The 25,535-nt window shown below is 41.9% G+C and overlaps 1 protein-coding gene across 2 annotated transcripts in view; it reads left to right on the top strand.

Annotated features, from left to right (window-relative positions):
- LOC135505858 (CD151 antigen-like) overlaps positions 1-25,535 on the top strand; it is a 92,489-nt gene that overhangs the window by 15,600 nt on the left and 51,354 nt on the right. For both annotated transcript variants that reach the window (XM_064925065.1, XM_064925058.1), the window contains exon 3: positions 15,424-15,615. In XM_064925065.1, the coding sequence (XP_064781137.1) occupies positions 15,424-15,615 (192 nt within the window). The remainder of the gene's footprint in view (positions 1-15,423; positions 15,616-25,535) is intronic.

Here is a 25,535-nt window from a genome sequence, read left to right as displayed (position 1 = left end):
CAACTCTTACTAAGTCCTCAACTACAACTAACTACATAAATCATCACCGTATACATGACATCAAAACAAATGAAATACCGTATACAAAAAGGTTGTAGTCAGTCGGTCAGTCAGACAAATCCAATCCGCCAACAGATCTCCAGTGGAGAAAGGCCACAAAGAACAGAGAGGTGTAGTCCACGGACGCAAAGAGTGGATCCGATCCTGGGTAAACTCTATTAGGCTACAAAACACACGTTTTAACGGCAACAAAACAAATGGAAGAGACGCTTCGGAACTGAGGGTTGAACACATCCTCATCACAAAACCCCACTTTTGCGCAGCTGATGCTGGCTATTTAATTGGGAATTAAAGGGAAAGCACCCTTTTGGAAGGAGAAGCACTGAGACGATTCAGAAAAATTCAGGGCCGTCACAATATATTAGCATCTGGGACAGAGTAGGAGGCAGTTCACTCTGGGCATGCTATTCATCAAAAAGTGAAATACTGCCCCCTATCCCAAAAAGGTTCAATAAAGGTCAAAAAATAAATAAAACATCTGAACTTGCACTCCGATAAGTAGAAATTGTACGAGAACTTGGCCCTTGAAATTGAAAAGTTGCGGACTGCTGGTGTAGCCTATTACCAGCAACTTCACGAGCTTAAAGGCAGAATATGGAAGGGTAGTGGGAGGAGGGGGGGTCGGGAACAGTCTTACAGTGTACAGTACATAAACATCAGCAGGACTGACTGCGCGTGTGTTTGTGTATGTTTCACAGACTGAATGTCATTGACATCGAGTATATTGCCACCCATTTCCTCTACTCCCTTAGTGCATGAATGGCCCTGCCTTACAAGGAGATCAGTATCTGTGTAAGTGATTGAGTTGGCACGGGGACAGGTTTTTTGGCGCAGTGCTGCAACATCTGCTGACAGTACAAGTGTATATGTACATGTACTATACAGTCAATTTAAGCGCTTGTCATAATATTCAAACTGTGGACGGTGATGTATTTTCTAAGTTGATATAGGCCTACACTTCTAGAGGAAATTATTGTGTTGCGTTTTAAAGAATACACACCAAACACTGGCATCTTAATTGACACTCATGGGAACTATTCCACAGTTTTTAATACTACACAAGAATGAATGGCTATGAGGATTGAAGCTGGCAGTGGTTCATTTGTTTGCCACTGTAGGTGGTGTGCTGTAGCAAGTTATCTGCTTTGGTTTTCGGGATGATCGATCTATGTCTGTTTTTTGCATATTGTTTATAGGGTTCATCCCATTTAGTCAGCTGGTTTATTGTTTGGTCAATAGGCTGTTGGTCAACCGAGATTTTTTTAGTTAAGCAGTAGTGGACTGTTCCATTGTGAAGGCCATGGGGGTGGCACTGTGTAAATCAGTCTGAGACAAGCATAAGACAAATTGTCTATAAATGGGGAAAGTATAGCACTGTTGCTACTCTCCCTAGAAGTGTCTGTCCTGCAAAGATGACTACAAGAGCACAGCTCAGAATGCTCAATGAGGTTAAGAAGAATCCTTGAGTGTCAGCTGAAGACTTACAGAAATCTCTGGAACAGGCTAACAACTCTGTTAATGAGTTTTCGATACCTAATACACTTAACAAGAATGGTTTTCATGGGAGGACACCACGGAAGAAGCCACAGCTGTCAAAAAAAACATTACTGCACATCTGAAGTTTGCAAATGTGCACCTGCATTTTCCACAGCGCTACTGCCAAAATATTCTGTGGACAGATGAATCTATACCATGTGTGGAGAAAAAACGGTACGCACACCAACATCAACCTCATCCCAACTGCAAAGTATGGTGGAGGGAGCATCATGGTTTGGGGCTGCTTTGCTGCCTCGGGCCTGGACAACTTGCTATCATTGCCGGAAAAATGAATTTCCAAGTGTATCAAGACATTTTGCAGGAGAATGTTAGGCTATCTGTCCGCCAATTGAAGCTCAACAGACATTGGGTGATGTAACAGGACAACGACCCAAAACACAAGAGTAAATCAACAATGGAATGGCTTCAACAGAAGAAAATACGCCTTCTGGAGTTGCCCATAGTCCTGACCTCAACCCAATTGAGATGCTGTGGCATGACCTCGAGAGCAGTTCACACCAGACATCCCAAGAATATTGCTGAACTGAAACAGTATTGTAAAGAGGAATGGTCCAAAATTCCTCCTGACAGTTATGCAGGTCTGAGCCACAACTACAGAAAACATTTGTTTGAGGTTATTTCTGCCAAAGGAGGGTCAACCAGTTATTAAATCCAAGGGTACACATACTTGTCCCACCCTGCACTATGAGTGTTTACATGATGTGTAGAATAAAGACATGAAAATGTATAATTGTTTGTGTGTTATTAGTTTAAGCAGACTGTTTGTCTATTGTTGTGACTTAGATGAAGATCAGATCAAATGTATGCAGAAGTCCAGGCATTTCCAAAGGGTTCGACATACTTTTTCTTGCCACTAACTCTGGGTCTTCCTTTCCTGTGGCGGTCCTCATGAGAGCAAGTTTCATTATAGCATTTGATGATTTTTGTTCCTGAACCCTGGAGGAAACTTTTGAAGTTCTTGACATTTCCGCATTGACTGATCTTCATGTCTTAAAGTAATGATGGACTGTCATTTCCCTTTGCTTATTTGAGCTGTTCTTGCCATAATATGGACTTGGTCTTTTACCAAATAGGGCCATCTTCTGTATACCACCCCTACCTTGTCACAACACAACTGATTGGCTCAAATGCATTAAGGAAATCAATTCCACAAATTAACTTAAGAAGGCACACCTGTTAATTGAAATGCATTCCAGGTGACTACCTCATGAAGCTGGTTGAGAGAATGCCAAGGCAAAGGGTAGCTACTTTGAATAATCTCAAATATAAAGTATGTTTTGATTTAACACTTTTGCTTATTACATGATTCCATATGTGTTATTTCACAGTTTTGATGTCTTCACTATTATTCTACAATGTAGAAAATAGTAAAAATAAAGAAAAACCCTGGAATGAGTAGGTGTCCAAACTTTGGACAAGTACTATATATTGTTGTGGAAATTCATGGATACTGGGAGACACTTGGACAATTATTCAAACAATACATTTTTATTTATCATCGATTAATTATTGCAATAATGAAGCTGGTCGCCCGCTTGTGTTGCTGAGAGCTTAACCTTCCAGAGGAATCCTGGCTCTTGTATATCTGACACTAAAAATGCTTAATAATGGCAAAAGCCACTTTGGGTTCATCTCGTGGTTATCTGCACTTGGTGTTGTTTTACCCCCAGCCCAGGTGACCGGATGATGAGGAACAATAACCTGTAGGAGTAGAACAAAACCCTTATCTCGATCTCAGTTCCACCCACCACACTTTGTCTATGGAATGCCCGAATTTAGGTTTTTATCACCAAGTCAACTATCAGCTCAAGCCCCAGAGGCCCAACTCAGTCCCACAGACACAGATGAGAGAGTTCTCATCACAGCTATTCGATACATAAACAGTATTAAAACAATATAGTAATTATTCTATTACAATCCTCCATTTTGAGACTTCTCTCAACTTAAAAAGACATTTTAAAATAGCGCTAAGAAATGATCTGCAGTGTAAGTCTGTATGAACCAATATCATCATGTTGGTACTGAGCATACTCCCATTGGTCCGCATGGTAGAAATAGCCATTTCCATCCCTATAGCACCATCTGAAGAAACTGAAATTAGCATTATCTTGTTGGCTAAATTCAGGTCGTGACTATCGTTTTAAGTAAAATTTCTTCAAGTTAGTGCCTATTGAACATGACCCAGGACAAGCATCGTGATCCCGCAACACCTATGGACTCTATGTCCCACTTTCTACTGACTCTGAAAACCCCTAAAAGAAAGATGCCTAGGGTCCTTGCTCATCTGAGTGAACATGCCTTAGGCATGCTGCAAGGATGCATGAGGACTGTAGATGTGGCCAGGGAAATAAATTGCAATGTCCGTACTGTGAGACGCCTAAGAGAGCGCAACAGGGAGACAGGGAGGACAGGTGATCGTCCTCGCAGTGGCAGACCACGTGTAACAACATCTGCACAGTATCGGTATATCCGAACATCACACCTGCGAGATAGGTACTGGATGACAACAACAACTGCCCGGGTTACACCAGGAACGCACAATCCCTCCATCAGTGCTCAGACTGTCCGCAATAGGCTGAGAGAGGCTGTAAGGCAGAAACCTACCGTCGCTGGACCAGACAGGACTGGCAAAAAGTGCTCTTCACTGACGAGTCGTGGTTTTGTCTCACCAGGGGTGATGGTCGGATTTGCGTTTATCTTTTTTATCTCCCCAGTTTCGTGGTATCCAATTGTTAGTAGCTACTATCTTGTCTCATCGCTACAACTCCCGTACGGCTCGGGAGAGACTAAGGTTGAAAGTCATGCGTCCTCCGATACACAACTCAACCAATCCGCACTGCTTCTTAACACAGTGTGCATCCAACCCATAAGCCAGCCGCACCAATGTGTCGGAAGAAACACCGTGCACCTGGCAACCTTGGTTGGCGCGCACTGCGCCCGGCCCACCACAGGAGTTGCTGGTGCGCGATGAGACAAGGACATCCCTACCGACCAAGCCCTCCCTAACCTGGATGGCGCTAGGCCAATTGTGCGTCGCCCCACGGACCTCCCGGTCGCGGCCGGTTACGACAGAGCCTGGGCGCAAACCCAGAGTCTCTGATGGCACTGCTGGCGCTGCAGTACAACGCCCTTAACCACTGCGCAACCCGGGAGGCCTGGATTTGCGTTTATCGTCAAAGGAATGAGAGTTACACTGAGGCCTGTATTCTGGAGCGGGATCAATATGGAAGTGGAGGGTCCATCATGGTCTGGGGTGGTATGTCACAGCATCATCATTAATGCAGCTGGTGGCCACACCAGATACTGACTGTTACTTTTGATTTTGTCCCCGCCCCCTTTGTTAAGGGACACATTATTCAATTTCTGTTAGTCACATGACTGTGTAACGTATTCAGTTTGTCTGTGGAACTCGTACAGTTTATGTCTGTTATTGAATCTTATGTTCAAACAAATATTTACACATGTTAAGCTTCCTGAAAATTAAAGCAGTTGACAGTGAGAGGACGTTTCTTTTTTTGCTGAATTTAGTTATTACCATACTAACAACTTACTCAAATCAATTAGTCAGTTTTAAAAGTCATTCAGTTTTCAAATCATAATCAAAACACAATTATCCAATGCACATTTTTAGGATGACATTTGCTCAGTGATTCACATTGAGTGGTAGAACCGAAGTTAAAACCCTCCATTTAACCCACATCCATGCTGACAGAATGTACATTTATATTAACATACAATATATTAATCTTTATAATTCTACTATTTAACTTTCTCATCACGACTATAATTACAGATCAGTATCTCAATGTATACTTAGTCTACATTTCTATAAATCTAGCAGTGTGTAGACTTCCACAATCAACCTGATACCCCCTAAATAACCATTTTTTCTAAATCTAAATCAATTACAGGCACAGTTGACCAACCCCCACTTTCCCCGGGCACTCAGTCTTCTGGCGTCTCTTCATTGTCTTCTTCAGATAGCTTCACAGTTTAAAGTGGATGGCCCATGATGATAGTGTCCCAATTTCAATGTCTCACCTGAGCCGCCACCACCTCTACTACCCATTATGTCTTGTCCATTTGCCAACCAGTATACCAGCGACAAGATAAGTTTTGGAACGGATCTCTCTCCATGCTCACTCCACGTGGACTACTGCCACACTCCTGGGAGAAAAGAGCAAGAGCAAAGGCAGTTGATGGCTTCGACTGCATGCTGTGTACAGGTTGCTGGCTTGGACTCAGGTCTCTCGATAGAAGTGGTGCAGGACGTGGACGTATTGAACACCATTTCCTCAGCCGGTTAGAGTTTTTTTTTGAGGTCCACACGGTTTGGTCAAATGGTCCCTTCCATGCATACCATCTGTAGTTACCTTCGCCATAATCTCGATCAGGACAGATCAGAACAACAATTTTAGTTTAGGCATTTCTTTTTCAAGAAATCCAAACATGATTTACTGTATGACAAATTATTACTACTACCAATATTCTCCGTGCAAATTTCTAAGACCAATGTCAAAGAAAATAACAACACTGTTGAATTTTCCTTCTCAAATGGGTTTACACTCCCCTATCACATTGAGAGGAGTCACGGGGTCAGGGAGTTAGAGGCCTAATCCTTAGGGAGAAATCCTGATCATCCAGCAGCTGCAACAAAACAAACAAACAATACACTCCTTCATATCACTCGATACACTTCTATATATCACTCGAGGTGTCAACTTCAATCCAAAAACCTCGAAGGACTGGTAATTCCCCCATTTTGACACATGACTCACAATGTGATTAATGTTTAAAAACCAACACTGCAAATCAAATTAGAATTAGTACCATTTAACTCTATAAATGTATATTTTTTTTATACCCATAACTTGATTCAAGGAATAGAAAAATAGACTAGAGACAGGTCTATCCTTTTCGTGGTCTGAATCACACAGATAACTATTAATTATAAACTCCGTAATTATGAGTATTACAAATTACCTTCAAATCAGTATTACATATGACCTTTAACCTCTTGAAACTCCCCATCCCGGATCCGGGATTGTGACTAAGCCTCAGGCTCATTAGCATAACGCAACGCTAACGATTTCTGAAAATCGCAAATAAAATTAAAATAATGCGTTTGCTCTCAAGCTTAGCCTTTTCTTAACAACACTGTCATCTCAGATTTTCAAAATATGCTTTTGAACCATAGAAATTGACTAATTTGTGTAAGAGTATGCAAAGCTAGCATAGCATTTTGTGTAGCATGTAGCACGCAACATTTTCACAAAAGCCAGATAACCAAATAAATAAAATCATTTACCTTTGAAGAGCTTCTGATGTTTTCAATGAGGAGACTCCCAGCCACATACCAAATGCGCAGTGTTTCCTGAAAGCGTCTGTGTGTAGGAGAAATCGTTCCGTTTTCTACATTGCGCCTGGCTACCGAAACGAACCGAAAATGCAGTCACCTACAACGTGAAACTTTTTCCGGATTAACTACATATTATCGACCGAAACATGGCAAACGTTGTTTGGAATCAATCCTCAAGGTGTTTTTTCACATATCTCTTCATTGACATGCAGTTCGTGGAAGCTTGCTTCTCTCTCTGCCCCATGGAAAAATACTGGCAGGTGACTTTTGCGCACCAATTTCGGCGCAGGACACCGGGCGGACACGTGGTAAATGTGGTCTCTTATGGTCAATCTTCCAACGATCTGCCTACAAATACGTCACAATGCTGCAGACACCTTGGGGAAACGACAGAAAGGGCAGACTCATTCCTCTTGCGTTCACAGCCATATAAGGAGATCATGAAAGACAGAGCCTCAAAAATCCTTGTCATTTCCTGGATGCCAAGTCATCTTGGTTTTGCCTGAAGCTCACGTTAAAGGGCACGCACAGAGAAGATATTTGTATTTCTGGACACGTCAGAGTGTTTTCTTTCGAACAGTAGCAATTATATGCATAGTCGAGCATCTTTTTGTGACAAAATATCTTGTTTAAAACGGGAACGTTTTTCTTCCAAAAATGAAATAGCGCCACCATAAGTGTAAGAGGTTAAATCATCAACCAAATGTCACTTGGCTTTCCAGTGAGGGCGATCAAACCACACTAGAAAGTCATGTCAAAGGTCATTCAAACCCTTCAAATAAACATTTCATACATTTCGTATCCCAGGTTACAGTAATTTCTTCAGTACATTTCTTATCAAAGAATTCACGTGTTCAATTAACACACAAAAAATAAAAACTTCATAAAATTCCATTTGTGTGCCCCTTTTAGATGCCTCAGCTGTAATATATGAAAAACCCACTAAAACCAAATGAAATCGACCCCTCACAATAAGGCAGATATGGCATTAAAAACAATAACAAATATTCATAATATAAGGTAAAAACCCCAAATTTGCCAGGCCTTATTAAATGTGGGAGCTCCCTTAACATACATACTGTAGTGGACTTCCATCAATCATGGAAGAAATAATCCTACTCAAAACACATCAGATAATGGTGTTCTATTAAGTGGAATGGACACCTAAAGTAAGCAATCGGAGATACCCTTTCCGGTGTTCTTATCATTGCCCCGGAAAAAAAAAAATTCAAGCCGCATGGGCTATTTTATTTAAATGTGTTACCCGGACAGAGGAAATCCCATAAGCGTTTGTTGTTGAATTGGTTTGGGTACAGAGTCCATGTATAACATAGTAAATCTTAGGTACTCCACCATTCCATGTGCGTTTTCAATGACTCTCCATCGCCATACTCCCAGTGGAACCCAAAAAAACGTTAGTTTCCTGGACGCTGCCTGGCCGTTCATGGGAATAATGCTCCACACATGTCCTCAACGGTTCTCGAGACTTCCAGAAATGATAGATAACGCTACATATCGAATCAAAATTTAAATCAACTTATTTTACACATTTCTATATCTTATCTGAACTTCAGATTAACACATCTCCACACTCGCACAACTCTCATATCACATTCACAAACACAGGACACACAGGGGAATGAGACGGACAAGAGGAAAAACCAGTTAGCGTTGTTTTCAGATATCAAACCCTGTCTATATGAACAGGGAAACCCATACCAATATCAAAATATTGCCTAATTAGTGGTCCCAAAATGGGTGTTGGATCCACACTGGGATATCGCATTCTGCGATAACTGTGGTATAGATTCTTACATCTATCTAAATGTGCAAAACTACCTACGGAGTACCCATGTCTCCTATCTAACACAGTCCCAAAAACCCAATCTCAAAACACTCACAAAAACACCTCACAATAGTAACCCAAGGTATACCTGTTTACCTCATTTATCAAAACATTACACGTTATAATTTGAACTTCACCAAGCCGAGTGCTCTCGCAAGATCACTTGCGCTCTAGTCCCTTGCTCTACAGTCGTGGACATAAGTTTTGAGAATGACACAAATATTAATTTTCCACAAAGTCTGCTGCCTCAGTTTGCATGATGGCAATTTGCATATACTCCAGAATGTTATGAAGAGTGATCAGATGATCGCATTTCAGCCCTGCCACGAAAGGACCAGCTGACATGACTGTGATTCTCTCATTACCACAGGTGTGAGTGTTGATGAGGACCAGGCTGGAGATCACTCTGTCACGCTGATCGAGTTTGAATAACAGACTGGAAGCTTCAAAGGAGGGTTGTGCTTGGAATCATTGTTCTTCCTCTGTCAACCATGGTTACCTGCAAGGAAACACGTGCTGTCATCATTGCTTTGCACAAAAAGGGCTTCACAGGCAAGGATAATGTTGCCAGTAAGATTGCACCTAAATCAACCATTTATCGGCTCATCAAGAACTTCAAGGAGAGTGGTTCAATTGTTGTGAAGAAGGCTTCAGGGCATCCAAGAAAGTCCAGCAAGCGCCAGGACCATCTCCTAAAGTTGATTCAGCTGTGGGATCGGGGCACCACCAGTACAGTGCTTGCTCAGGAATGGCAGCAGGCAGGTGTGAGTGCATCTGCACGCACAGTGAGACTTTTGGAGGATGGCCTGGTGTCAAGAAGGGCAGCAAAGAAGCCACATCTCTCCAGGAGAAACATCAGGGACAGACTGATATCCTGCAAAAGGTACAGGGATTGGACTGCTGAGGACTGGGGTAAAGTCATTTTCTCTGATGAATCCCCTTTCCGATTGTTTAGAACATCTGGAAAAAAGCTTGTCTGGAGAAGACAAGGTGAGCGCTTACCATCAGTCCTGTGTCATGCCAACAGTAAAGCATCCTGAGACCATTCATGTGTGGGGTTGCTTCTCAGCCAAGGGAGTGGGCTCACTCACAATTTTGCCTAAGAACACAGCCATGAATAAAGAATGGTACCAGCACATCCTCCGAGAGCAACTACTCCCAACCATCCAAGAACAGTTTGGTGATGAACAATTTATTTTACAGCATGATGGAACACCTTGCCATAAGGCAAAAGTGATAACTAAGTGGTTCAGGGAACAAAACATCTATTTTGGGTCCATGGCCAGGAAACTTCCCAGACCTTAATTCCATTGTGAACTTGTGGTCAATCCTCAAGAGGCGGGTGGACAAACAAAAACCCACAAATTCTGACAAACTCCAAGCATTGATTATGTAAGAATGGGCTGCCAGTCAGGATGTGACCCAGAAGTTAATTAACAGCGTGTCAGAGCAGATTGCAGAGGTCTTGAAACAGAAGGGCCAACACTGCAAATATTGACTCTTTGCATCAACTTCATGTAATTGTCAAGAAAAGCCTTTGACACTTATGAAATGCTTGTAATTATACTTCAGTATTCCATCGTAACATCTGACAAAAATATCAAGTCATTGAAGCAGCAAACTTTGGAAATTAATATTTGTGTCGTTCTCAAAACTTTTGGCCACGACTCTACATATTAACCTCACCAGTCCTACTGTGATAAACCCAATATAACGGATACACCTGTTCTGAAAGCCCCTAGAGTCTTCAACACCACAAAGCAAGGGGCACCACCAAGCAAGCACTATGAAGACCAAGGAGCTCTCCAAACAGGTCCGGGACAAAGTTGTGGAGAAGTACAGATCAGGGTTCGCCAGAAGACATGTGGGAGACTCCCCAAACATATGGAAGAAGGTACTCTGATTAGATGAGATTATAATTGGGCTTTTTGGCCATCAAGGAAAATGCTATGTCTAGCGCAAACCCAACACCTCTCATCACCCTGAGATCCCATCCCCACAGTGAAGCATGGTGGTGGCAGCATCATGCTGTGGGGATGTTTTTCATCAGCAGGGACTGGGAAACGAGTCAGAATGGAAGGAATGATTGATGGCTCTAAATACAGTGAAATTCTTGAGGGAAAACTGTTTCTGTCTTCCAGAGATTTGAGACTGGGACGGAGGTTCACCTTCCAGCAAGACAATGACCCTAAGAATACTTCTAAAGCAACATTTGATTTGTTTAAGGGGAAACATTTAAATGTCTTGGAATGGCCTTGTTAAAGCCCAGACCTCAATCCAATTGAGAATCTGTGGTATGACTTAAATATTGATGTACACCAGCATGTTGGTAGGCATGTTGTGTAAATCAAATGATACAAACCCCCCAAAAAGTCCAGGTTGTAAGTCACAAAATAGGAAAAATGCTAAAGGGGGGTGACTACTTTCATAAGCCACTGTAACTCTGATTTAGGTGTTTACATGTCCTAATAATTCAAAATATTGCTCAGAAAAGCAGGTCTTAATCAGCATATGCTTATTTCGATCATGACCTTATGTGATTTAAGCAGAGTAAGGTGTCTACATGACTAATGCCATAATCAGTTTAATATCAAATGATTAGTGTGCATGTAAACATTTTAGTATTTGAAACTCAAACATTAGTTTCTCAACTCCTTTTCTATAATCCTACAGGCTCTGTATCATTCTCTATTCCTTATATTCCAATGCATTCGACATCATGCAATGGCCACCATGGTATTGGCCAGCTGGTATTTGAGGACTTCTCTGGTTTAGAATCTTATTGCAGAGCCCATTGTACAACAGTTTTTAGAGAATATTTTATTGCAAGGTATGCTATATGTGTAGGCTATGTCATATGTATTGGCTAATATGCAAATGCAGCTGTTTTTTTATACCTCCATTCTAGCATACAGTGCATTCGGAATGTATTTCGACCCGTTTATCCACTTTTGTTATGTTACATTTTAGAATAAGCCTTTATTAAATAGTTTTTTCCTCCTCATCAATCTACATACAATACCCCAATGGACCACGACTCCATTTTGCTGATCCCTGCCTACAGACAGAAACTTAAACAAGAAGCTCCCACGCTGAGGTCTGTCCAACGCTGGTCCGACCAAGCTGACTCCACACTCCAAGACTGCTTCCATCACGTGGACTGGGACATGTTTCGTATTGCGTCAGATAACAACATTGACGAATACGCTGATTCGGTGTGCGAGTTCATTAGAACGTGCGTTGAAGATGTCGTTCCCATAGCAACGATTAAAACATTCCCTAACCAGAAACCGTGGATTGATGGCAGCATTCGCGTGAAACTGAAAGTGCGAACCACTGCTTTTAATCAGGGCAAGGTGTCTGGTAACATGACTGAATACAAACAGTGCAGCTATTCCCTCCGCAAGGCTATCAAACAAGCTAAGCGTCAGTACAGAGACAAAGTAGAATCTCAATTCAACGGCTCAGACACAAGAGGCATGTGGCAGGGTCTACAGTCATTCACGGACGACAGGAAGAAATCCAGCCCAGTCACGGACCAGGATGTCTTGCTCCCAGGCAGACTAAATAACTTTTTTGCCCGCTTTGAGGACAATTCAGTGCCACTGACACGGCCTGCAACGGAAACATGCGGTCTCTCCTTCACTGCAGCCGAGGTGAGTAAAACATTTAAACGTGTTAACCCTCGCAAGGCTGCAGGCCCAGACGGCATCCACAGCCGCGTCCTCAGAGCATACGCAGACCAGCTGGCTGGTGTGTTTACGGACATATTCAATCAATCCCTATACCAGTCTGCTGTTCCCACATGCTTCAAGAGGGCCACCATTGTTCCTGTTCCCAAGAAAGCTAAGGTAACTGAGCTAAATGACTACTGCCCCGTAGCACTCACTTCCGTCATCATGAAGTGCTTTGAGAGACTAGTCAAGGACCATATCACCTCCACCCTACCTGACACCCTAGACCCACTCCAATTTGCTTACTGCCCAAATAGGTCCACAGACGATGCAATCTCAACCACACTGCACACTGCCCTAACCCATCTGGACAAGAGGAATACCTATGTGAGAATGCTGTTCATCGACTACAGCTCTGCATTCAACACCATAGTACCCTCCAAGCTCGTCATCAAGCTCGAGACCCTGGGTCTCGACCCCGCCCTGTGCAACTGGGTACTGGACTTCCTGACGGGCCGCCCCCAGGTGGTGAGGGTAGGTAACATCTCCTCCCAGCTGATCCTCAACACTGGGGCCCCACAAGGGTGCGTTCTGAGCCCTCTCCTGTACTCCCTGTTCACCCACGACTGCGTGGCCACGCACGCCTCCAACTCAATCATCAAGTTTGCGGACGACACAACAGTGGTAGGCTTGATTACCAACAACGACGAGACGGCCTACAGGGAGGAGGTGAGGGCCCTCGGAGTGTGGTGTCAGGAAAATAACCTCACACTCAACTTCAACAAAACTAAGGAGATGATTGTGGACTTCAGGAAACAGCAGAGGGAACAACCCCCTATCCACATCGATGGAACAGTAGTGGAGAGGGTAGCAAGTTTTAAGTTCCTCGGCATACACATCACAGACAAACTGAATTGGTCCACTCACACAGACAGCATCGTGAAGAAGGCGCAGCAGCGACTCTTCAACCTCAGGAGGCTGAAGAAATTCGGCTTGTCACCAAAAGCACTCACAAACTTCTACAGATGCACAATCGAGAGCATCCTGGCGGGCTGTATCACCGCCTGGTACGGCAACTGCTCCGCCCTCAACCGTAAGGCTCTCCAGAGGGTAGTGGGGTCTGCACAACGCATCACCGGGGGCTAACTACCTGCCCTCCAGGACACCTACACCACCCGATGTTACAGGAAGGCCATAAAGATCATCAAGGACATCAACCACCCGAGCCACTGCCTGTTCACCCCGCTATCATCCAGAAGGCGAGGTCAGTACAGGTGCATCAAAGCTGGGACCGAGAGACTGAGAAACAGCTTCTATCTCAAGGCCATCAGACTGTTAAACAGCCACCACTAACATTGAGTGGCTGCTGCCAACACACTGACACTGACTCAACTCCAGCCACTTTAATAATGGGAATTGATGGGAAATGATGTAAATATATCACTAGCCACTTTAAACAATGCTACCTTATATAATGTTACTTACCCTACATTATTCATCTCATATGCATACGTATATACTGTACTCTATATCATCGACTGCATCCTTATGTAATACATGTATCACTAGCCACTTTAACTATGCCACTTTGTTTACATACTCATCTCATATGTATATACTGTACTCGATACCATCTACTGTATCTTGCCTATGCTGCTCTGTACCATCACTCATTCATATATCCTTATGTACATATTCTTTATCCCCTTACACTGTGTATAAGACAGTAGTTTAGGAATTGTTAGTTAGATTACTTGTTGGTTATTACTGCATTGTCGGAACTAGAAGCACAAGCATTTCGCTACACTCGCATTAACATCTGCTAACCATGTGTATGTGACAAATAAAATTTGATTTGATTTTGATTTGATTTAATGACTAAGCAAAAACAGGATTTTAGATCTTTCAGCAAATTTATTTCTGGAGAGCACTTCTTTGTCTTCTTTCAGCACCTACTGGAGAGCACTTCTTTGTCAACAACCATACACCCTCTAAAGCCTTAGTCCCACCCATCTCTTTTTAAGGATTCACATCTGGCTGACCTAACCACAGCAGTCAAGCACCCAAGCTAACTAGCTAATGTTGGATAGTTTGCTAGCTGCTTCCAGACACAAATGAGAGAACAGCTCACTCTGACCATTTTACTCACCCTAGCAGAGCTGGTTAGGCTGTTTTTATGTTATCCAGAGCGTTGGTGACTGCAAATGTGCTCCTGGCAACAATTGTTTAGCCAACGTTTACTGACACTGGCCATATTCAATGGATGTTAAGCGTTCGTAAATTCGTCAGTTATTCTGCGCTCTGGCACACAGAAGAGAGTGTTCTGAAATCTGAGTAGATAGCCAGAGCGAATTTACCAGCCATGTCGATCAGCAGTTGTCGCAGTGACATCATGAACATTCTATTCGTATTAAAATGGTTATTTGCATAGTGGAGTCTTTTGTTTAGACATGAACCATAATCCCAACTCATAACGTTACTACCCTGCATGAATCTGCAGGAAACTAACCAACCAGGTTCAATGTTAGCTAGCTAACATTAGGCTATAACTAGCAATACAAATGGCTCTGTGATACGAATAATATAACTACACAGATCATACATGTAACTTTAGCTAGCTCGCGAGCCAGCCAGCTAGCTAGGTAATAGTACACTTTGTCGTTTTCATTTCAAGTTAATCTGAACTGTATACATGGATGGACACTTCTCCCGCTCTGTCACGGATGACATGGTTGCCCTTAGTTTGAAGATATAATCCGGAGACAGGTGTTTTATACAACAGTTTTCTGTGTGTTCTCTTTGACTCCATCTGCATATTTGCAATCAAACGCCAGAATTTTGATTGCAATGATTCCATAACTCAGTCCTCCAGAAAGTGGAGAGCAACACTTGTGCAGTTCTACAATGTGATATCTTTGTCCTCCCAGCTGGCAGGGGGCGTGGTTATGGCGGTGGGCATCTGGACTCTGGTGGAGAAGAGCGACTACATCAGCCTGCTCTCCTCCGTGACCTACGCCGCCTCTGCCTACATCCTTATCCTAGCCGGGGCAATCGTCATGGTGACTGGAGTGCTGGGCTGCTGCGCCACCTTCAAGGAGCAGAGGAGGCTGCTGAGAGTGGTGAGTGGTCACCCTCAATTATGCAGACATTTGCATGCGCACACACACAGACGTGTGACACAAGTGGAAATTCTGTCCCAACCGGGACGCAAACTTCCAATCCTCCACACCGTAACACATAAAAGTTTATTTGCGGCATGCACAGGATACAACCGGTGTAAAATTCTTACCTTGAGAGCTCTTTCCCAACAATGTAGTGATAAGAATGATATATAGATAATAATCAAGAATACAATAAACATGTAAGAAACTCAAAGAAACATAAGAATGCAAGTATATACATGTCAGAGCCAGTACCTTATTCAATGTACAGGGAGACTGGGGTGGTTGAGGTAGGTTTATGCATAAAAGTGACTGGTAGTAGGATATACATACAGTGGGGGAGAAAAGTATTTAGTCAGCCACCAATTGCAAGTTCTCCCACTTAAAAATATGAGAGAAGCCTGTAATTTTTATCATAGGTACACTTCAACTATGACAGACAAAATGAGAAGAAAAAAATCCAGAAAATCACATTGTAGGATTTTTAATCTCCCTCGATCTGTGGCTCCACGCAAGATCTCACCCCGTGGGGTTAAAATTATCACACAACGCCGCCAGGGACTCAAATCCTGCAGTGCCAGACGTGTCCCCCTGCTTAAGCAAGTACATGTCCAGGCCCGTCTGAAGTTTGCTAGAGAGCATTTGGATGATCCAGAAGAAGATTGGGAGAATGTCATATGGTCAGATGAAACCAAAATAGAAATTTTTGGTAAAAACTCAACTTGTTGTGTTTGGAGGACAAAGAATGCTGAGTTGCATCCAAAGAACACCATACCTACTGTGAAGCATGGGGGTGGAAACATCATGCTTTGGGGCTGTTTTTCTGCAAAGGGACCAGGACGACTGATCCGTGTAAAGGGAAGAAATCGTTGAGATTTTGAGTGAAAACCTCCTTTCATCAGCAAGGGCATTGGATATGAAACGTGGCTGGGTCTTTCAGCATGACAATGATCCCAAACACACTGCCCGGGCAATGCAGGAGTGGCTTCGTAAGAATCATTTCAAGGTCCTGGAGTGGCCTAGCCAGTCTCCAAATCTCAACCCCATAGAAAATCTTTGGAGGGAGTTGAAAGTCCGTGTTCCCCAGCAACAGCTCCAAAACATCACTGCTCTAGAGGAGATCTGCATGGAGGAATGGGCCGAAATACCAGCAACAGTTTGTGAAAACCTTGTGAAGACTTACAGAAAACATTTGACCTCCGTCATTACCAACAAAATATTAAGATAAACTTTTGTTATTGACCAAATACTTATTTTCCACCATAATTTGCAAATAAATGCATTAAACATCCTACAATGTGATTTTCTGGATTTTTTTTTCTCATTTTGTCTGTCATAGTTGAAGTGTACCTATGATGAAAATTACAGGCCTCTCATCTTTTTAAGTGGGAGAACTTGCACAATTGGTGGCTGACTAAATACTTTTTTGCCCCATTGTATGTTATAATTTTGTTTACTATTTATATAATTTTTCTTTCCTGCTACTGAAGAATGGTCTTTGTTGAAACACACAGCACAACATCTACTCTTGCGTTGGGCATGGTTGGTGAGCTTAGTCTAAGTACTGTGGGGGTGGTTTGAAGACTCCATTGATGCAAACCAGTTCTGGGAGAAATGGAATGGTGTAAATGGAAAATAGAGAAACGACCTAGCCATTCAAAATGGCAACATTTGGGAAGATCACTTTGAAAGTCTCTATGGAATGATTCCATCAGAAGACTTTACTTTAAACCAAAAAAGTATGCAAGAAAAACTCAGCTCATTAGAACACACAATAAAATAAAAAAAACAGAACCAAAGTGATGACCTCCTATTTGACAAATTTGAAAAATGTAACAAAAACACAGAATAAACAAAATTGCTCAAAAGATAATACAAATTGGAAGAATATCTCTACTCTGTCAGAGATACAAAATAGATGTCAACAGTGAAGAGGCGACTCCGGGATTCTGGCCTTCTGATCAACTTGATGTTATTTTAATGGACAAAAAATGTGCTTTTCTTTCAAAAACAAGGACATTTCTAAGTGACCCCAAACTTTTGAACTGTTGTGTTTATACAGTATTCTACACTATCTATTGCATCTTAGCCTATGCCTAGAGACAGCTCGCAGAAGGAGATCACAGAAGGAGAGAGGGCTTGCACAAGGAGAGCACAGAAGGAGAGAGAGCGATAGCGCAGAAGGAGCTCAAGCTCATAGGTGAGCACAAAAGGAGAGAGCTCGCAGAAGGAGAGCGCAGGAGAAGAGAGAGCGAGAGCACAGAAGGAGAGCATGGAAGGAGAGAGCTCACAGACGGAGAGCACAGAACGGGGGCGAGAGAGCTCGCAGGAGAGCACAGAAGGAGTGAGAGCGAGCGCTCACAGAAGGAGAGAGAGGGGTTTGGTATGAGCACTGTCCATTGTTCTGGGAGTGCATTGAAATAGAGGTGGGCCTGAGAGTGGAGGGAACTTGTTTCCCGTCCAAACAGACACAATTTATACTGGCTGTTCCACTGGATGTCAGAAGGTGAATTCACCAATTTGTAAGTCGCTCTGGATAAGAGCGTCTGCTAAATGACTTAAATGTAAATGTAATACCACGGGTGAGTCATAAAATCCCAGAGGCAATGAGTGGAGAAACTGACCGCACACTCTCACTGACCAGAGCCCTACAAGGCTGTCATAGACGCAGCTGAACTGTGGTGGAAGCTGAGCCAAACTTAAAGGGGTAGTGCACCCAAATGACATGATTTGTTCTTCTTTTCCTCACCTTTTTGAAGTAATTAAATATGAATGACTGTAATTTACAATAACACTTTCATTACTTAGCCTGTGGTGGCCATGGCTAACATTCACATTGATTACTCTAAAGTAATAGTTGGTAAGGTGCCCTTGTCTCAGAATGAGAAGAATACCCTGTAGACCTTTTTCTTCTTTATTTAAACATGGTGTAAATTATGTCTACACCAATGACTGCTGACAACATGTTGCCAAGTAATTTTCATTCGGTGAGGAACATAACTAGTGTTATGACGTTATCCTGTTGGGGGAGGTTTATGACCCCCATAAATACCTTTCCCCCTTCTCTCCACTCTACAGAATGGTTTCTTGAAAATCCCTTTAACATAGAGAGAGTATGGTGACATCAAAAGGGGAAAGGTACAATATTTCTGTAATCCAACCAGTTGAAAGTGTCTTTGGTACTTAAAAAATATGATGTCCGATCAGTTGGTGTCTTGGACATATCTGATGATAGGACGACATAAATTGTATCTTGGAAAGTCTACACATTCTAGTTATCAGATTCACATGGAATTATTGTGCAATTTAAATGTTTAAATATGAAACTATTTGTGAAAAGATTAAATGTATTTTTAGCTTCTAAATGAGAATTGTTTTCATAAAGTAAACTATGCTCACTCAGTGGCCATGCCCAAGTGAACAGATATTGATTGAGAACTATGAAGCATGCCCTTCTCTCCCCTGATCCAAAAGCCGTTGATGGGAGTCAAACCTTAGTTACCGACGACGTGAGGACTGGTGTCCCATACGTTTAAAAGGGCTAATTTCATTGTGAAGGTGACGATGACCACGCTGGAAGGATGAATTTTGACAAGACCAGCCAGAATACAGCACTAGCTGAGTATTGCAAAATGGTATGAACTTTGAACTCTTATTCACTAATGAAGAATTGATACATCCTAGAAGTTGAGTTATCAGCTGCAGCTGTAAACGTACATGGCCTAGGAAAGGACAGACAATCTCCTGAGAAGACGGGGTACAACATATCCGCTAAGCCCAGACAGATTCTACAAAGGACAAAGGCGATCTCCGCTGGGCAAACCAGTCTTCCATCTTCGACCCATCTATCAAAGCGCAGCTCAGTGTAAATATATATCTTGCATTTTCCTTTTCCGCATGGGCGGTTATTATAATGCATAAGATTCTGTATTTACGTCAGCATAGCTTTTCAAGGTCCGATAGAGACCCAAACTCCATTGCACCTTCCCACTCTTTCATTCAAACCCAACACCCTTTCTTTGTGTAACCAGCCTTCTGATTGGTAATCAATGTATGATCCATCCTGTGTATATGTAAATCTGTGTGATTTATTTAGGTAGTTAGTAAATAAATAATTAAGCCAATTTTTGAATTGCTGATTCAACTCGTTAGATATGGTTAGTGATGATAACCAAGAATTTTACAACGTTCAGATGAGACTGATTTTATTTTACCTTTATTTAACTAGGCAAGTCAGTTAAGAACAATTCTTATTTTCAATGACGGCCTAGGAACAGTGGGTTAACTGCCTGTTCAGGGGCAGAATGACAGATTTGTACCTTGTCAGCTCGGGGGTTTGAACTTGCAACCTTGCAACCTTTCGGTTACTAGTCCAACACTTTAACCACTAGGCTACCCTTGTGACAATAAATAATTGACTGCTATTGATATAAAAGATCTTAGAGTGGATTCGGGAGATAGCCGCTTTATATAAACTAATGCCACTGTGGTGCCCCAGGTTATTAACGAGTTAATTGTTGCATGGTTTAATTCAATCACGTGATCAATCAAACGTTAGGTAATCGATTTGATAAAATAGCATGTCGTATAATTTAATCAGTCAGAGACACGACACTAGGTAAACGGAGCCTGTATGGTGTGTGTGGTTTTGTCATGCGATGACCTGCATGCAAAAATTTGAATTTAAGTGATATCTAGGTATTCACATAGGACAATTTGTTTTCCCATATCAAATTGAACATGGAATTTTGAGGAAACCAATACTAAAACCTCAATGAGTTTAGTTATTTAGTAATAATAGGATCTCTATCCAGTCCTTACCCTGACCTTTTGTGCATTATATTCCTTAGTGAAGGGACAAGGGAGGAGTAGTTGAAATGGCCTAATCCAGTATTTTTCATTCACTTTGGGTAAGGCTTCTCAAACTATTGTGTTATCTGCTCCTGTTCTAGATGGGTCTTTGCTGTATGTCCACTTTCGATCCCAAACATATGCTGTGGCTTTTGTGTGCAAGTGTGTGTGTTGGAATGCAGAGTGCATCCAAAGGAGTTAAGATTAGGCCGATGAATCATGCTGAAGGAATTAACTTGTCAGGAGGGAAGGGAGAGCAGGTATGTGTGTGTGTGTGTGTGTGTGTGTGTGTGTGTGTGTGTGTGTGTGTGTGTGTGTGTGTGTGTGTGTGTGTGTGTGTAACTTAAACCTGGCAACGAGAGGCGAGAAGACTGCTGTTGAATCTGTGTGAACTACCTCCGATGTTTGACTCAGCAGCTATATCGGCTTTCTGTCAAACTCAATGTATATCACAGGTGTGTGTGTCTCTCTGTGTGCGTGTTAGGGTTGGGCAATATCAGTCTTTTCCTATCATGATCATGTACCAATAAAACATTGATATATGATGCTATCGTCCCCTATTGGCCAACCTCCCCAAATTATATATTTCTAAGTATGAAAAAAACAGCTAAAATTAAAGTAGGGCTACAGTGAGGAAATCGAATGCAACTGAACAAAAGATAATGTTGTTGAAAGCCTGGGCAGAGGCTAAGTGCAGGCACATCTTTTCTAATATTGCTTTCTGGTGGATGAGTGTTAACATGGAGCGTGTGTGTGTAAGTGTGGCGCGCTGTGATGGAGCAGTGACTGTCTGATGAGGAATGGGCTGTGTTACCGTGGTGACGTGAGCTGGATGGAAGCAATCTACCGCAGACCCATATCTGCAGTATACAGTTGAAGTCGGAAGTTTACATACACTTAGGTTGGAGTCATTAAAACTAGTTTTTCAACCACTCCACAAATTTCTTGTTAACAAACTATAGTTTTGGCAAGTCGGAAAGGACATGTACTTTGTGCATGACAAAAGTCATTTTTCCAACAATTGCTTACAGACAGATTATTTCACTTACAATTCACTGTGCCACAATTCCAGTGGGTCAGAAGTTTACATACACTAAGATGACTGTGCCTTTAAACAGCTTGGAAAATTCCCGAAAATGATGTAATGGCTTTAGAACCTTCTGATAGGCTAATTGACATCATTTGAGTCAATTGGAGGTGTACCTGTGGATGTATTTTAAGGCCTACCTTTAAGCTCAGTGCCCATTTGCTTGACATCATGGGAAAATCAAAAGAAATCAGCCAAGACCTCAGGAAAAAAATAGTGCAAATCAATCCCAGAACAATAGCAAAGGACCTTGTGAAGATGCTGGAGGAAACCGGTACAAAAGTATCTATATCCACAGTAAAACGAGTCCTATATCGACATAACCTGAAAGGCCGCTCAGCAAGGAAGAAGCCACTGCTCCAAAACCGCCATAAAAAAGCCAGACTACGGTTTGCAACTGCACATGGGGACAACGATCATACTTTTTGGAGAAATGTCCTCTGGTCTGATGAAACAAAAATGTAACTGTTTGGCCATAATGGCCATCATTATGTTGGGCAGCATCTTGTTGTGGGGATGCTTTGCTGCAGGAGGGACTGGTGCACTTCACAAAATAGATGGCATCACGAGGAAAGAGAATTTATGTGGATATATTGAAGCAACATCTCAAGACATCAGTCAGGAAGTTAAAGCTTGGTCGCAAATGGGTCTTCCATATGGATAATGACCCCAAGCATACTTCCAAAGTTGTGGCAAAATGGCGTAAGGACAACAAAGTCAAGGTATTGGAGTGGCCATCACAAAGGCCTGACCTCAATCCTATAGAAAATGTGTGGGCAGAACTGAAAAAGCGTGTGCGAGCAAGGAAGTTTTAACCTGACTCAGTTACACCAGCTCTGTCAGGAGGAATGGGCCAAAATTCACCCATCTTATTGTGGAAAACTTGTGGAAGGCTACCCAAAACAAGTCAAACAATTTAAAGGCAATGCTACCAAATACTGACTGAGTGTATGTAAACTTCTGACCAACTGGGAATGTGATGAAAGAAATTATAGCTGGAATAAGTCATTCTCTCTACAATTATTCTGACATTTCACATTCTTAAAATAAAGTGGTGATCCTAACTGACCTAAGAGAGGGGATTTTTACTAGGATTAAATGTCTGGAATTGTGAAAAACTGAGTTTAAATGTATTTGGCCGAGATGTATGTAAACTTCCGACTTCAACTGTATATATGACTGGTCTACCGTCTTTAGAACTGAATATTTATTGCTATATGAAAGAATAAAAAATACAATATTGTTTTCTAAAAGAAAAGAGAACCACATTTCTGGGATCTTTTATTTGAAACATGGGAACAACACTTTCCGTTGCCTTTGTTTTTGTTCAGTGTATGAAATGTATGGCTCACCTTTTCTCACTATTTGGCCCACTTTTATTCAAGGCTAGAACTATTTTTTTCTTCTTCTAGTGGTTCTAATGCTTCTGATTTTGATGTGCATTTTGATAACATACACCTTTTTTCACTTTTGAATGTACATTGTTGTTTACAAGGTGTTGTAATGAATTTTGGCTGTTCTGTGACCACTCCCTCCTCAATCTCGGGTGGAAAATGCTTTGATCAAAAGAAGACTTTGTTTCATTGTATCTTCGGCCATGCAGCTGAACCGCGCTGGAGTTTGAAAATCTTTGTTCCATTGAACATGCCATACAAATAAAGGTATTTTAATGAATTATATGAAGAGTGTCTTGATTCTCCTTTCTTTTTGATGACAAATTGACCCCTTTTACCAAAGAGCACCTTCTATCTATGAAGACCTATTATTGTGTACCATAGCAGCACTTTCCTTATTTTCTTTAGTTTGTTCTATCATAAAGCTTTTATTGAGAATAGCCTAAGCTATAGACTTTCATTGTTATTTTTGAAAGTCACAACTTTAGGCTAGAATGTTTGGGAAATACACAACTGCTCATTAAGCTTGGGCGATATCCAGATTTTCATATAGTCATACTGTCCTTCTCTCATCCCAGGATTTATGTTATTACCGGCATAGCACACAAGGGGGCACAAATAATGCAAGAAAATCCCATTTGTGCCTCTAGTACCAGAATGCTAACAAAATTAGCAAAAACTAATAGCGAATTCACATAGACGCTGTTACCTAAATGCTAACGAGCGTAAACGAACATAAAGACAGGCAAATCCAGCACATAAAGTTATGCAAGCATAGCTTGTAGCTGCCGAATGTCGTTTTTCGGTGAGTGTGAACATTGTACAAATGAAATTGAAAGAGGGAGACTGCAAATTATGAAGCTTTTCTGGAGTAATAGCAGCATGTGTACACTGAGCAGAGGAGAAAAGTTCGGAGGAGGAATAAAATGCTAGTTGGAAGCACAGCTGTGCAGATAACTCATCCAGAGCTCTTTGACTTCTGGCAGAAAACCATACAAGTGTAACTTCATCACCTCATGTGCACTGCACAACAGACTCCGCCATCTCCCTTTGTGCTATCTACAAGTCTCCCTTTTGTGCTATTTATAAACAAACACGACTGGCTGTATGGTTCTGGGGAACTATGGTAAGCTTCATAATATGAAATCATGTGACAGGTCAAATGAAGAACCCAATCTGCTTTATTGCCTAATTTATTGCACAAATTAATGGAGGTATTAACTGGAGGTATTAACTTAAAGTAGCTACAATTATTCCAATTTATTGAAAAACTTCAAATAAGTTGTCTTGATGGTTTTGAAAAACTATCCCTTGGCTTTTTTCCAAATACCCCTGTATAAGGTATATACGGTATGCCGCCCAAGCCAACTGTTCATAACTTTAACTTGAATTAAAGCTTTTATGATAGGTTATTGGCCATTTGGTTATCAACCACACTTGGAGGGATTTTCCCAGCTCGCAACTTGATTAGATTTTACTATAGGCTATTGATATTGTTTGTCCTCTAACATTATTAGTCCCCTGTCTGCGTTACGTTTTTAGGCTATTCAAATAACTTTTGGAGAAAAAGCCATGCATAAAACGATGAAGCGTAGCCTTCAGTCATATTCATTTTGCCTATCGAATGGAGAGAGAAGAGAAATATAGGCTTTGTTTTATTTATTATTCAACGGCTTAACATAAGATGGTTAAGGAGTGTACATTTCTACATTAAAAAATAAAGTTTAGGCTACAGTCTAAAGCCCATGCATCCAACAGATGTTTTCTGACTGGACATTTTGCGCTTCTTTGGCGGACTTCTCCGCTCTGTCTGGCCTACATTGCTCGCTAGCATTCTGTGTCATATATTAAAAAGGTAATAGCCAGTAGGAATAGTCAAATTACTCAGAACATCACTTGTGTGCTGCCCTGCTTTGCACTGCGAGACACCGTTCTTTACTGCAGGGCGCCAGCCATCGTCTGTCATATCACGATGTCGTTGCCATCGACGATGATTGACGGCCATTGTTGACGGTGACGACGTCGTGAGATGACAGACGAGGGTTCAGCCTACGCTATCGTGATATCACCCAACCCTAATGTGTTTTGTGTGTGTTTCTTCAACACCTTTGTGACCGTGTCAACAGGCATTGATCAGTCAGCTTTCTCAGCATTCAAGATCAGAGCCACTTTGGGAATAGACAAAGACCAACTCCACTTAACACCAAAGATCAGCGGTGAGCCAGGAGATTTGGGTCAAGGTTTTCCTCGATTTTATCGCCCCATCTGTCTAATGCTAAAGGAACTTGGCGGTGAATGCAGACCCATGCCCTACCTCTGTGTCTGCTTAAATCAGATGGGAGATAAAACTCTAATCTAACTCTGTGACTGAAAGGAAATGGCCTCCCTTAAAGTACAAGGCATCCATACAATTTAAATGTAGTCCATTTGCAGGGCAAATGCAGAGCACACATTGAAGGACCACATACAATATTCTGCCACAGACCCCCCTAGGATCTTACCCTTTTACCATCTTGGCTCTTGTGTAGATTTGTAAGGATTTGATG

Source organism: Oncorhynchus masou, chromosome 2 (genome assembly GCF_036934945.1).
Source record: "Oncorhynchus masou masou isolate Uvic2021 chromosome 2, UVic_Omas_1.1, whole genome shotgun sequence".
Lineage (NCBI taxonomy): Eukaryota > Metazoa > Chordata > Actinopteri > Salmoniformes > Salmonidae > Oncorhynchus > Oncorhynchus masou.
Note: the sequence above shows the minus strand (reverse complement) of the source record. Positions and strands in the feature narration are given on the sequence as shown.